Here is a 13,782-nt window from a genome sequence, read left to right as displayed (position 1 = left end):
ATTTTTTTTCTAAGTCAAGTTAAATAGACTCTTAATTTAGTCTATTTTTAACTTTGACTTAAGTTAAACTTTTGTTTTCTTTCTTAAATTTCAAATATCCCTGTATCTTCTTCAAATATTTTATAAACCAAAAAAAAATAAAATAATTATGTTCCCCAATAACTCAATTTTGGCTTTAAAAATTAAATAATACGTTAAATTTTCAAAATTATAATTCGAGACTTAAATTAAAATCTCTAATAAAAAATTGGAATACTAAAATATCTTAATAATCTACTTTAAATATAACTTATCTGCAGTAGATTTCAAACATCCATCTCAACGCGAAAATTAAGTCATAATGTAATTATATATCCAACCTACAACTTATTCCTAAATAAGCAATAAGAGGAAATCCAAAAGTAAAAAATAAACTTGAATTTCCTCTTTTTACTTAGTTTGGATTTCCTCTTATACTTATTCTGAAAAGTCAAGACTACACATAAAATTGGGACATCATATAACTATTTCTCAAAGAAAAATAGTTATATAACTATTTTTGAAAAGTCGGATGTCAAATAAAGTTCATGAAATTATGATTCATATAATATCACAAACTTATACAATATGACGTACAAACCTGATACACAAAAACAGTTAAATCCAACCCAATCAAACCCTGCTGTCCAAATATTGTAATCAGATTTCCAATAATCCAGATTCCAAACAACAGACTTTATTGTAATTCGATTATCAGTAATCCTAAATTCATTTTAATGATCCAAACCACCCTTAAAAATACAAACTTCATACAGCAAATGAAATTAAAACTTTTTTTTTTTTTTTTTGGTGAACAATATATTAAAGGAAACCTTGAATAACAGATTGAACAGCTCGAATGGGTGTAATGGTGTGTTGGGTAAATCCAGCTTGGTGAAGAACATAACCCCATTCCTTAGCTGTTCTTTCTTTTCCATTTTTGGTATGAGCCATCATCACCATGTCTAGCATTAATCCAACATCCAATAGATTATTTTCTTCTTTTTCTTCAATAACTGCTTCTACAATTATTACTTTTCCTGTCTTTTCTGGAATTGCATCTCTACAATTCTTCAAAATTCTGATGCACGTCTCATCGTCCCAATCGTGTAGGACCCACTGTATAAAATAACATCACAAAATTAATATTAGTTTTCATCTATAAATTTCAGCACATATTAGAATGCATGCAATGGGAAGTTAATCTAAACTTCATCTTCTAAAATATTTTAGGTTAAATTAAAGGTTTAGTTCATAAATTTAGATTTGCATCTAATAATATATAGTTCATATGAATTTTTAAAAAGTATCTACTAGATCTCTAAATTTTTATTTTAAAAATCAATTGGGTGTTCGTTGAACTGTACTTATCTTTATGCTGCCCCTCCAATTATTTAATTAAAAATTACCATTATGACAAAATGTTTTGGCTTTTTTTTTTAAAAAAAGTTATATTATTATTATTAGAGGGGTTGTATGGGAATAGGGATAGCCTAGGCTATATCTAATAATTATTTTTCAATTTTGTCTAAAAATGCCACTAAACATTAAAATGACCAATAGATCCTTGAAATTTAATCTTTATTTATTGTTTAGTAGGTCTGTAAATTTTATTGAACGCCAAATATAGGTCAAAGATCTATTAGACCTAAAATTAAAAATTTATAGACCTATTAGGCAAAGATTTAAAAGTGTGAGGACCTATATTATTAGACACATTAAATTTAGATACCACATACCCATAAAACTAAGAGTTCTAGAATTTTATTAAACATTTTTTAAAATTTAAGAATCTATAGACACAATTGAAAGTTAAAGATATGTTAGATAGTTTTTAAAATTTATACTTATAATTTAACCTATATAATATATATGTGTATGTATACGTGTGTGCATATATATATTTATTTATTTATTTGTGTGTGAATACCAACCATGAAGAAAGCAGCATCAGCCTTAGGAATGGAATCAAACATATTCCCACCAACATGTTGTACACCAACGTATTCTTGTGAAGAAGAAATGACATGTGGAAGATCAAAGTTGATGCCTTTAATCCAAGGGCAAAGCTTTGACTATCATGCTCAAGCAAGTTCATTTCCTCCCCACATCAACTAGACTTCCAATTCCTTCAAAAATCTCTGGACAATCTTCAAGTATTGCAGGCACAGTAAGAACTCTTGCAGTACATGACATAGCATCATTGATTACTATGTTGTGTATTGGATCAGCTGCTGCAAAGCTCCATACATCTTTGCCATGAGCAGCCTCAAATGGGGTTTCTCCAGTGCTTTAATGCGAGCACTGAGACCATGCATGGTGCCAACATCACTGGGTTGCTTTCCAATAGAAGAAATGGAGCCATGCTGTTCTTGCTGCTATTGCAAGCAGCCTAGACAAAGGTGTTTGAGCATAGCTAGTGAGATTTTCTTGAGTGATTTCTTGTTTGAAAATTCCACGAGGGACTAAGAATCTCAAGATTCGGTATAGGAGTGAGGAAGAACAGTTCAAAGCTGAAGATAATTGGGAGAGTGTCATGGAGCTTCCATGGCTTTCGATTGTATCAGCAATTTTGAGTTCTATGACACATTTTACAATTGCCATTTCCACAAAACCAAATATGTATTTCCAGATTTGAACACGAGCTTGTTGTTCTTCTTCTTCTTCTTCTTCCTCCTTCGTTGGTATGGATTCTTTGGAAGTAACGTCCATTTGGGATTGTATATTTTCTCTATTTGGATGATATATCTTTTTGTTCTTTCACATCCATATATAGAAAGGGGGAGGGAGAGAGAAAAATGACTGTAAATAAAGTAAATAAACTCAAACATTTAACATATGTGTTAAAGGAGGAACCTTTGATGTGCTAAAGGATTCTAAGGTGATGTGCTAAAGTGTTCTCAGGTGCTTAATAAACTGACTACCAAAAAGTGAAAAGGAATAGACAAAATCTCTGAATCTTTCAACTAATTGTGGGGTACTTGGTGTTGCATGCCCCAGTGAGATACACTGTCTCCACATTTTGACGTTTACTCTTTTAGGAGACCCAATCCTCTGTGATTTCAGTGTAGTGAAGGCATTTGCTTTAGGACTTTTGCAAAAGGAAGATTAATATTTAATTTTATAAAATATATAAAAAGTTAGCAAACACCTCAGGCTAGTAAAAATTTGATTTTCTATGTTCTAATACACTATTTTGTCCCTAAATTTTTTATTTTGTCATCTATTCTTTTACTAATATTTTAAAAAATCAAGCCATGTGTTATACATACCAACTAGATTTACATATAAAATACTTTTAAGAAAAGGTTGTTAGACATTAGTGTTTTTAATTTAAATGGTTTTTATTAAATGTATTTAAATGAAAATGAATTTTTGAAAAACATTTTTTTTTAAGTCAAGTCAAATAGGCTCTTTATTTAACCTAATTTTAACTTTTTACTCAAGTTAAACTTCTCTTTCCCTTCTTAAATTTTAAATTAAGGGTGTTCAAATAACCCGACAACCCGAATAACCTGGACTACCCAACCCAAAATGTAAGGACTGGGTTGGGTTAATTTTTTTCTTGGGTTGGGTTGGGTTGTAGGTTGGCTAAAAAAAATTTGGGTTGATCCAACCCAACCCGAATTATATATATATATATTCCTCTTTGTTTAAAGTTTGAATTTCTTTGTATTGATTAATTTTTTTAATTTTTAATTTTTAATATTTTTCTTTTAAAATTGTTATGATATTGTTTTGTTTAAAGTTTACCATAAATATCCTACATATTTGGTATTTGGCATCTTAATCTTATGAGATTTTAGTTATTAGTCGTGTGTTATATATAAATTTACATAATTTTTATTAAAAATAAAAAAATAAGTTATAACCCGACAACCCAACCCAATCCGAATTTTAAGGGTTGAATTGGAAACTTTATTTGGATTATTTGGGTTGCCAATCGGGTTGGTCCAAAAAATTACCTTCAACCCAACTCATATACACCTCTATTTCAAATATCCCAATATTTTCTTCAAATGTTTTATAAACTAAAAAAATCTAAATATAATAATTATCTTCTCTAATAACTCAATTGTAGTTTCAAAAATTAAAAAATGCATTAAATTCTCAAAATTATTAACTTGAGATTTAAATTAAAATCTCTAATAAAAATTTGAAATATTAAAATATCTTAATAATCTACTTTAAATATAACTTATCTATAATAGATTTCAAACATCCATCTAAAAGCCAAAGTTAAATCATAATTTAATTACATATCCAATGTACAACTTATTCCAAAATAAGCAATAAGAGTAAATCCAAACTAACAAACATAAAATTGGGACATCACATATCTATTTCTCAAAGGAAAATAGTTATATAACTATTTCTGAAAAATCGGGACGTCAAATAAAGTACATGAAATTTTGATTCATATAAATCACAAACTTATGCAATATGATGTATAAACTTGATATACAAAAATAGTCAAATCCAACCCAATCAAACCCTGTAGTCCAAATATTGTAATCAGATTTTCAATAATTCAGATTCCAGACAATAAACTTTATTGTAATTCGATTCTCAATAATCTTCATTTCATTTTAATGATCCAAACAACCCTTAAAAATACTACAAATGAAATTCAAACTTTTATTTATTTTTTTATTTTTTTATTTTTTGGTGGACATAGATATATTAAAGGAAACCTTTTATAACAGATTGGACAGCTCGAATGGGTGTAATGGTGTGTTGGGTAAATCCAGCTTGGTGAAGAACATAACGACATTCCTTAACAGTTTGTTCTCCATTTTTTGTATGAGCCATCGTTACCATGTCTAGCATTATTCCAACATCCAATAGATTATTTTCTTCTTTTTTTTCAATAATTGCTTCTACAATTATTATTTTTCCTGTCTTTTCTTGAATTGCATCTCTACAATTCTTCAAAATTTTGATACATGTTTCATCGTCCCAGTCATGTAGAACCCACTCTATAAAACAATATCACAAAAGTTAATATAATTCTTCTTTTATCCAAAAGATTTCAGCATATATAAAGATGCAGTGGAAGGTGAATCTAAACTTCACATACGTACTAGTTCTATCACGTTTTAGGTTAAAAAAAATCTTCTTCTTTTGTATTTAGTTCTTGAACTCTATTTAAAAACAATTTAGTCCATGTATTTTGAAAATTTATAACAATTTAGTGTATAAGATACTTCTGAAAGTTCAATGACCAAACAGATACAACTGTAACAGACTAAATTAAATTTAACAAGCTGCGTTAGCCTTAGGAATGGAATCCAACATATTCCAACCAACAGATTCACAGAAATGACATTCTGGAAGATCAAAGTTAATGCCTTTAATCCAAGGACAAGCTTTGACTATCATGCTCAAGCAAGTTCCATTTCCCCCTCCCACATCAACTAAACTTCCATCTCCTTCAAAAATCTCTGGACAATCTTCAAGTATTGCAGGCACAGTAAGAACTCTTGCAGTACATGACATAGCATCATTTATTACTATGTTGTGTATTGGATCAGCTGCTGCAAAGCTCCATACATCTTTCCCATGAGCAGCCTCAAATGGGGTTTCTCCGGTGCCTTTAATGCGAGCACTGAGGCCATGCCATGGTGCCAACATCACTGGGTTGCTTTCCAATAGAAGAAATGGAGCCATGCTGTTCTTGCTGCTACTTGCAAGCAGCCTAGACAAAGGTGTTTGAGCATAGCTAGTGAGATTTTCTTGAGTGATTTCTTGTTTGAAAATTCCACGAGGGACTAAGAATCTCCAGATTCGGTATAGGAGTGAGAAAGAATAGTTCAAAGCTGAAGATAATTGGGAGAGTGTCATGGAGCTTCCATGACTTTCAATTGTATCAACAATTTTGAGTTCTATGGCACATTTTACAATTGCCATTTCCACGAAACCGAATATGTATTTCCAAATTTGAACACGAACCTCTTCTTCTTCTTCTTCCTTGTTTGGTATGGATTCTTTGGAAGCAAAGTCCATTTTGGATTGTATCTTCTTTCTATTTGGATGATATACCTTTTTTGTTCTTTCACGTCCATATATAGAAAAGGGGAGGGAGAGAGAAAAATCACTATAATTACAAGTTTAATATCTGAATAAGATTCATGTTTATTCAATATTGAACTTCTAATTTTATGTTTACAATCTACCATGAACTTTTAAAAAAAATTAAATTAATAGAAGTATTACTGCATATGATTATCGATTTTATTATAGGCAAAACTTGAACAACATATTTTGAAATATGCTATTATGCAAGATGTAAATAAAACTTGCTTCATTATTATTCAATGAAGACAAGTGCTATAAATAAGCACATAAATACAAATGAGTGACAATTATCAGTTAATAGAGTATAATAAACTCAGCAAATATAAAACTCACTCACTCTAATATTCTTCTTCGAGATGGACTAAAAATATTGATAACACAAATCTTAGATAAAAAAGGAAGAAAAGAAGAGCTAGGCAACGACTTGGTAAAAATATTAGCAAGTTGCAATTGAGAAAGAATAGGCATGAGTTTGATATCCCCACAAACAACCTTGTCACGAAGAAAATGACAATCCAATTCAATATGCTTCGTTCTTTCATGAAACATAGGATTTCTAGCAATATGCACAACAACCTTATTATCACAAAAGATCAGCGAAGGAAGCTCAACAGTAATTTGAAAATCAATCAGCAACTAAGATATCCAAACAAGTTCAATAGCTGGAATAGCAAGTGCCCAATACTCTAGTTCAGCTGAAGAATGTGAAATCGTGGTATGCTTCTTCGCTTTCCAAGACACTAAGGTCTCACCAAGAAAAATTCAAAAGCCAGTGGTAAACTTTTGTGAATCAACACACGATGCTCTATCAGCATCAGCAAATGCACGCAACTGGAAAGAAGATGAAGCCTGAAGAAAAAGTCCTCTGTCAGGAAAACTCTTCAATATCGAAGCAAACTGTGAGCAAGAGCAACATGAGCTTTGCGAGGTTGAACAACAAATTGGCTCAATGTATGAACAGAAAATGTATGTCAGGCCTTGAGACTGTAAGATACAGTAATCTCCCAATTAAGCACCTATAGACAAATGGGTTTGTGAGAAACTCACCATCCAAAGCAGACAATTTCAGATTTGGGTCCATAGGCAATGATGCAGGTTTTGATGCTAGATAACCTCTTTCTTTAAGAAAATTTAAGGTATAATTTCGTTGAGAGAGAAAAATCTCTTTCGAAAATCTAGCAAGCTCCAGGCCCAAGAAATAACAAAGAGAACAGAAATCTTTTAGTTTAAAAGAAATGTGCAGTTGCTATTTTAAATAATTGATAATGGATGAAGAGACACTTGCAAGTACTATGTCATCTACTTATAATAAGAGGGCAACAAAGTTTTCACTAGTTCCTTTCACAAAGAGAGAGTAATCAGCCATAGGCTGAGTGAACCCAATGGCTAACAATGAATGAGAGAAGTTATCAAACCATTATCTTGAAGCATGCTTGAGGTCAGCTTGAGGCCATATATTGATTTGTGAAGGCGACAAACCAAATGCTCCCCTTACACTACAGAGAAAAAAAGACCAACGATAGCTTTGAAAAAATGCTACAATGTTGGAGTTAGCATGTAATTTGCAAAAGTAATAAGAATCATTAAGCACTCTAATTCATCAACCTTAGCAACTAAACCAGCATGTTTATAAATTTAAAATAGGGTTGATAATATACCTTTGAAGAACTCCTTCAATCCTCGAATTTCGCTTCAATCTTCACAGTAATTCCTTCTAGACCACTACTTGGTCTTTCCTAATATTCTTTAGGCCCTTAAATTGGATTGTGAGATGCAAAATGAGAGTCAATTTGAGGGAATTTTTTGAGAATTTGAGCTTGGTGGGAAGGACCTGAGAGAGAACTCTGAAAATGCATCATCCTCTTCAATCAATTTCTCCTTTTCTTTTTATTAAAACAACATGCAATCCATATTATATCAAATATTGACACCAACTCAACATACTATTAGTGAAATCAAGGTGGTCATGTGGGAATTTCCCGTTAACTTGATTTTTCAAATTTAAAATGATTTTCGAAAAAATCATTATTTAAAATTTGAAAAGCATGCAATTTTATATTTAAAATTCATAAATCCAATTTTGAATTTAAATCAAAATAATTAATTTTAATTAAACAATTTAATTAATTAAAATAGTATAATATCAAATACTAAATTATTTAAACACTAATTCCTCAAACATTAATCTCTATTCATGTAATTAATATTTAAATCCTATTTAAATATTATCCAGTTCTCCAATTTTGTTTAATTCAATAATTAAATGTGTAATTATATCATATATAATTACTAATTCTTTTAATTCAATTTTCAATGTTTCAAATTCTCTCATCACGCTATTCTAAGGTCTACCAGGTAACTCCACTAAAACCTAGTAGTTGCACTCCCCCCACCATATATATATATTTTTGTCCACTTGATTTAACCATAATTAGTAAGTTGACCTTTCACAGGTTATAGTAATAACGACTGGGTCAAACACTGTTTTATCCCAAGATTACATGTTATTTCTTAAGTCCCACTGATCCTCTAATGAACAATTGGTTTGTGATCCAATCACCAAACCGAATCCCTCACAGGCCAATGAGAGGCTGGGCCCCTTATTCAAGACCCGAAGTTAGTACTTAAGAGAACGACCTCTCTACTATCCCTAAAAGCATGTAGGAGCCAATTTCATTTTGCACCCTATGTCCTTAGCTATATACCTAGTCTCACCCCTAAAATCGGAGGCTTATTAAGCCCGCGTTGTTGAGTCAACCTTCACTCATGCAAATCTAAGGATAATTCCTAATAAACAAGAGTTAACTTAAGATTAAGGTCGAGTTACCTAAGTCTTCGCTTTGAAATAATCAGTATTAAGCTGTGCAACATCTTTAGGACTAGTTTTCTAATTCGCCTAATTACGTAGAAGATACCAACACTTAATTTTACATTGAAATAAAGAAATGCGTGATGGTAAAAACTAAAACAATGTAAAATAGTAAGAAAATTTAGGAGAATAAAATAATTATATAGGTATTTGACTTCACTTATTGGACTAGTTTCAATTGATTAAGGTCGATCATGCATAGAAACTTCCAAAGCAGTCCAAAGATAAAGATAATACTCTCTTTTCAAGCACAAATAAATTCTCCTGCAAAATTGTAAAATCAACATTCTTGTGTCTAGTTTTTAAAAACAAGCATCACATTAAGAAATTTTTCTGTAAACAACCTCCAAAGGAGTCTTAATCATGGCAATACTACCATGGCCATGCATTAAGGTTCTAATCTAATTTATTTATTTTTTCATTCAGTAAAATTGGATAAACAAATCAAACAATTTCTGGCCAAGGACTGGCTAGAAGATTAAGCCTTAGGCAAATAAAAGTATGGAATGGTCATAGGGCATAATCAATTAAAAAAAAACATTGAGACAAAGTAGTAGAAATAGATTAAAGACAATAGTGGATGCAATAATCAATGCATATGTGATCCAAGAAGAAGAAGTTGTTTGTTTCTGTTTTAAGGGAAACATTGAATAAGTGATTGGATAGGTTGAATGGGTGTAATGGTGTATCGAGTGAAGCCAGCTGCATTGATAACAAATGCCCATTCTTCAATTGTTCTTTCCTTCCCTTTATTTGTATGAGCCATCATCACTAGGTCAAACATCAATCCCACATCTGATACCTTCTTGTTTTCACTCTTTTCTTCAATTATTGCTTCTACAATTATCACCTTCCCTCCACTTTTTGGAATCGCTTCCTTACATCTCTTCAAAATTTTAATACATTCTTCGTCATTCCAATCATGTAGAATCCACTCAATTTGAATCTCAAAAATTCAAAAAAATTTTAAATATTGAAGTCTCGTTTGATAATTAATAATTTAATTTTTCTTTTAAATCACGGTTTGTACCTTTCTTTAGATTAGAGGAATTGAATTCTTAGTCAAATTTCAAAAACAAAAATAAGTTTTGGAAAAGTATATATTTTTTAGTTTCCAAAACTTGATTTGATTTTTGATATTTTTTTTTGGTAAGTAGATGATAAAACAAGAAATTTAGAAGTGCAAGGAATGTTTATAGGCTTAATTAATTTGTAAAAACTTAAAACAAAAAACTACCAACTGATGTCTTGACACTACCCCACTTGTAGTTTTAAAATTTTGTACAAAATCCAAGTAAATGAGTAAAAATCAATATTAATCGGAGAAAAAGAGATACTACATTGATTTGAAATGGTGAAAATTCACTTTTTGACCTCAAGAGGTTGTCTTGTTGGCAACAGCTTGGAGTCTCTCAATCATACCAGCTTAGAGGTCCCAAGTCTTGAATCTTTGGGTGAGCTTAGTACTAAAATTTTTTTGTCTTTGAGTTCAAACAATGGGACGAGAACAAAAAGCCTTCAAAATAGTGGATCAAAGTTCCAACTCTCATAGATTAAAAAATAAAATTTTTTTGTCACATTCAAAATCACTCCAAAAACATGATTTAAAAAATCATATACCAAATCAATTTTAGCGATCTAAAGATTATGTTCTAACAGTTGTAATATCAAACATCGAATAATTGATTTGGAAATATCAAAATGAGTTTAACCATTTTAAAACTATTCCCAACAAAGCCTTACCCTCAACAAACAAAACACAAATAACACACACATATACATAAATATACCAACCTTGAGGAAAGCAACATCAGCTTTTGGGACAAAATCAAACATGTTACCAGCAACATGCTGCACATTCTCATATTGTGGGGAAGCACACACAACATGAGGAAGATCAAAGTTAATACCTTTCATCCATGGACAAGCATTCACCAAAATGCTCAAAGTACTTCCATTTCCTCCTCCAACATCCACCAAACATCCAACTCCATCAAAAATATCCCCACACCCTTCAAGTATAGCAAAAGCAATCACCTTAGCATAACAAGCCATGGCCTCATTGAACAACACATTATGTTCAGGATTTGCTTCAGCATAGCTCCACAAATCCTTTCCATGAGCAATCTCAAATGGAAAAGTCTCACTGTTCTTTAAGTGAGCACTCAAGTTAGGCCATGCTGCAAGCATCACTGGACTTGTTTCCAGTAAAAGCAAAGGAGCCATGGTGCTCTCAACATTGGTGGCTAGCAAACGAGACAAAGGTGTTTGTGAATAAGCTGTCTGGTTTTCACCAATGGTTTCTTCTTTGAAAATTCCACGATGAATGAGGAATCTCAAGATGCGGTGAAGGATTGAAGAAGAGCAATTTAAAGCAGAGGATAAGTGTGACAATGTCATTGGGCTTCCATAACTTTCTATAATGTCAGCAATTTTGAGGTCTATTACACATTTTATTGCTGCCATTTCAGTGAATCTGAATATGTATCTCCACATTTGGACGATGGCTTGCCCATCTTCTTCCGTCTTTGATGAACACTCTTTGTGCTTAACTTCCATTTGATGTTATAACTCTCTATACCTATGTCTTCAAAGTGTATTCAATTCGAGTATATATATTAAAGAGGGAATAATGTATGTACTACTAATACACGTTTGCTTTAATCATTTCTTTAAAGCTCAGATATGGTACATCATTCCAACTAACATGAATTGTTTTTTCAGCATGTTTTGTTTTTACTCAAATGCTTTTTAGAAAAAATTTGGGGGAGATTACTCATATAAAGATTCTTTGAAGTCAAGAACACGGACGCTTAACTTTGAAGTTTTTATAGTTATAGCTAGCGCATGGTAGAAACGAAATCGACAAGCAAAAAAAGTGAACCATAATTATAGATATCATCAGCTTTAAGACCCTTGGACTTCAAAAATTTATTGTTCGATTTTTTTTTTACCAGAATTTCTGTCTCTTACTTTCATCCTGTTGGGAATGCGATCAAAGTCCCACATTGGTTAGATAAGAGGAGGATCATGGGTATATAAGTGAAAATGACTATCTCCATTGGTATGAGGCCTTTTGGGGTGAAACCAAAAGCAAAAATACCATTGTGGAGATAGTTTATGGGTCGTTGACCCTATCACATCCAAATTTCCGACTTTCTCTAGCTGATTAGCCATTCATAGGATGATCATGGATGAAGCTTTCTCTTCAAGACTCTTCTACTCTTTGTCATATGTGCATACCTTTTTCGATTTCTTAGACAACGACGTCCACAACCCCTATTGCTTTAGCTAGGATTGCATTTTGATCTTCCATAAACCGAAGTTTTTCCTCCTGGTGAGCTTATCGTTTTTCTTGTTCACAATAGACATTTTTGTCTGTTAACAAACGTGGTTTTTTAGCCCTTATGGTTTGGCTTATTCTAGTTTGTTATGATAGAAAGGAAATCGACAAGCAAAAAAATATATATATATATGAACAGAAAAGAACGAGGTAGAGATTTACACGGTACATTAATAATGTATTACCTACGTCCACGAATAGAAAGCGGAAGAAAATAGTTTTATTATTAGAAGGGAAATCAGATAATATAGATATATAAAGGTGCCAATAGGATTAGAGGGTTTATATATGACACCCCTCTAAACCTTAGGTCTAACATCATAAATAATATATAATTTGTATATAAGCGAGATTCTATTTTTGATCATTTGGAGTGCCAGATAATAGATTCAATGCATTCTAATTTTTAGAGTACAGTGGAAAAAAATGAATCTTGTTGTTATAGATAGTAAGTATTAATTTCCGTCGAACCTGGTTTTATCTTTAGGATCTTCGATCTCGTTTAAATGCAATATAAATTTATTCATATATTCTTCGTACTTGAGTGTCATATATCATATACTGTTTCACTGCATGGTTCACATTATTACATCGAGATAAGTATTTGAAGGCCTTGCCATCGGTTCATTGAATAAATGATGATACGCACAAATAATGAAATGACAAAAGGACTTTTTTTTTCAAAAATTAGACCACTTTTGATAATATTTAGGTCCCCTTTAGTAACTATTTTATTTTTTATTTTTATTTTTTAAAAATAAGCCTATAGATACTACTTTCACCTCCAAATTTCATATGATATCCATGAGCAAAAGAGAATTACCAATCAAATTTCTTATTTATTATCAACTTTTTACAAATAGTTCAAAAGCCGAATCAAAATTTGAAAATTAAAAAAGTAGCTTTTCAAAAGTTATTTTAGTTTTTAGAATTTAGCTAATAATTCAAACTTAAGAAAAATGCAAATCAATGTAACAAATAGAAAGGAAATAGACTTAATTTTCCACATTTTTTTTGTTTTTGAAAATTTGTTATCTCACAAGTTTTTTATGATTGTTTTCTATCTTTTATAAAAATATTATTTTAATTTATAGCAGACTCTAAACCAACTTTTTTTTATTTGTAATTTTTAAAATTTGGCTTGAAATTATTTGGGCCATATTAAATAGCATACAACAAAGTAAAAAAAAAAAAAAAAAAAAAAAAAAAAAAAAAAAAAACTGAAGAGTGAAAGTATGTTAAACTTAATTTAAAATTGGTCTAAAAACCAAAAATCAAAATATTATCGAACAGTACCTAAAATAAAAATATAAAAATGAGAAAAAAAAAATATGGGTAAAAAAGCTACTTGTGGCCAAATATCCAATTATTGAGCAGTGATACATTTAGTCAAAAGAAGCAATAATGAAAACATGCACATCATCCTGCTGGATGCACACAATAATGCTCATTTTTTTTTGTTTGTTTGTTAGGT

At 31.0% G+C, this 13,782-nt stretch overlaps 1 protein-coding gene and 2 pseudogenes across 6 annotated transcripts; all 3 read right to left on the bottom strand.

The window, feature by feature from the left end:
- Positions 1 to 831: 831 nt before the first annotated feature.
- Positions 832 to 2,730, bottom strand: LOC120077512 (annotated as a pseudogene).
- A 1,971-nt stretch (positions 2,731 to 4,701) lies between these two features.
- LOC120077517 lies at positions 4,702 to 6,234 on the bottom strand (annotated as a pseudogene).
- A 228-nt stretch (positions 6,235 to 6,462) lies between these two features.
- Positions 6,463 to 11,569, bottom strand: LOC120077513 (acetylserotonin O-methyltransferase-like). Of its 6 annotated transcripts, XR_005481764.1 has the most exons (4): positions 10,760 to 11,569; positions 7,755 to 7,927; positions 7,512 to 7,592; positions 6,476 to 7,112 (listed from the first exon to the last, which is right to left on the bottom strand). XR_005481764.1 is itself a non-coding variant. In XM_039031428.1 (2 exons), exons 1-2 carry the CDS (start codon positions 11,522 to 11,524, stop codon positions 7,811 to 7,813), a joined length of 882 nt encoding a protein of 293 aa, XP_038887356.1. In that variant the 5' UTR covers positions 11,525 to 11,569; the 3' UTR covers positions 6,463 to 7,810. The 6 variants fall into 6 exon arrangements, 3 of the variants coding, with proteins under 3 accessions (XP_038887356.1, XP_038887354.1, XP_038887355.1); XR_005481765.1 differs by having other exon boundaries at positions 6,466 to 6,945; positions 7,144 to 7,927; XR_005481763.1 differs by having other exon boundaries at positions 6,466 to 7,592.
- Between the last annotated feature and the right edge of the window lie 2,213 nt (positions 11,570 to 13,782).

This window comes from Benincasa hispida, chromosome 5, assembly GCF_009727055.1.
Source record: "Benincasa hispida cultivar B227 chromosome 5, ASM972705v1, whole genome shotgun sequence".
Taxonomy (NCBI): Eukaryota; Viridiplantae; Streptophyta; class Magnoliopsida; order Cucurbitales; family Cucurbitaceae; genus Benincasa; species Benincasa hispida.
Note: the sequence above shows the minus strand (reverse complement) of the source record. Positions and strands in the feature narration are given on the sequence as shown.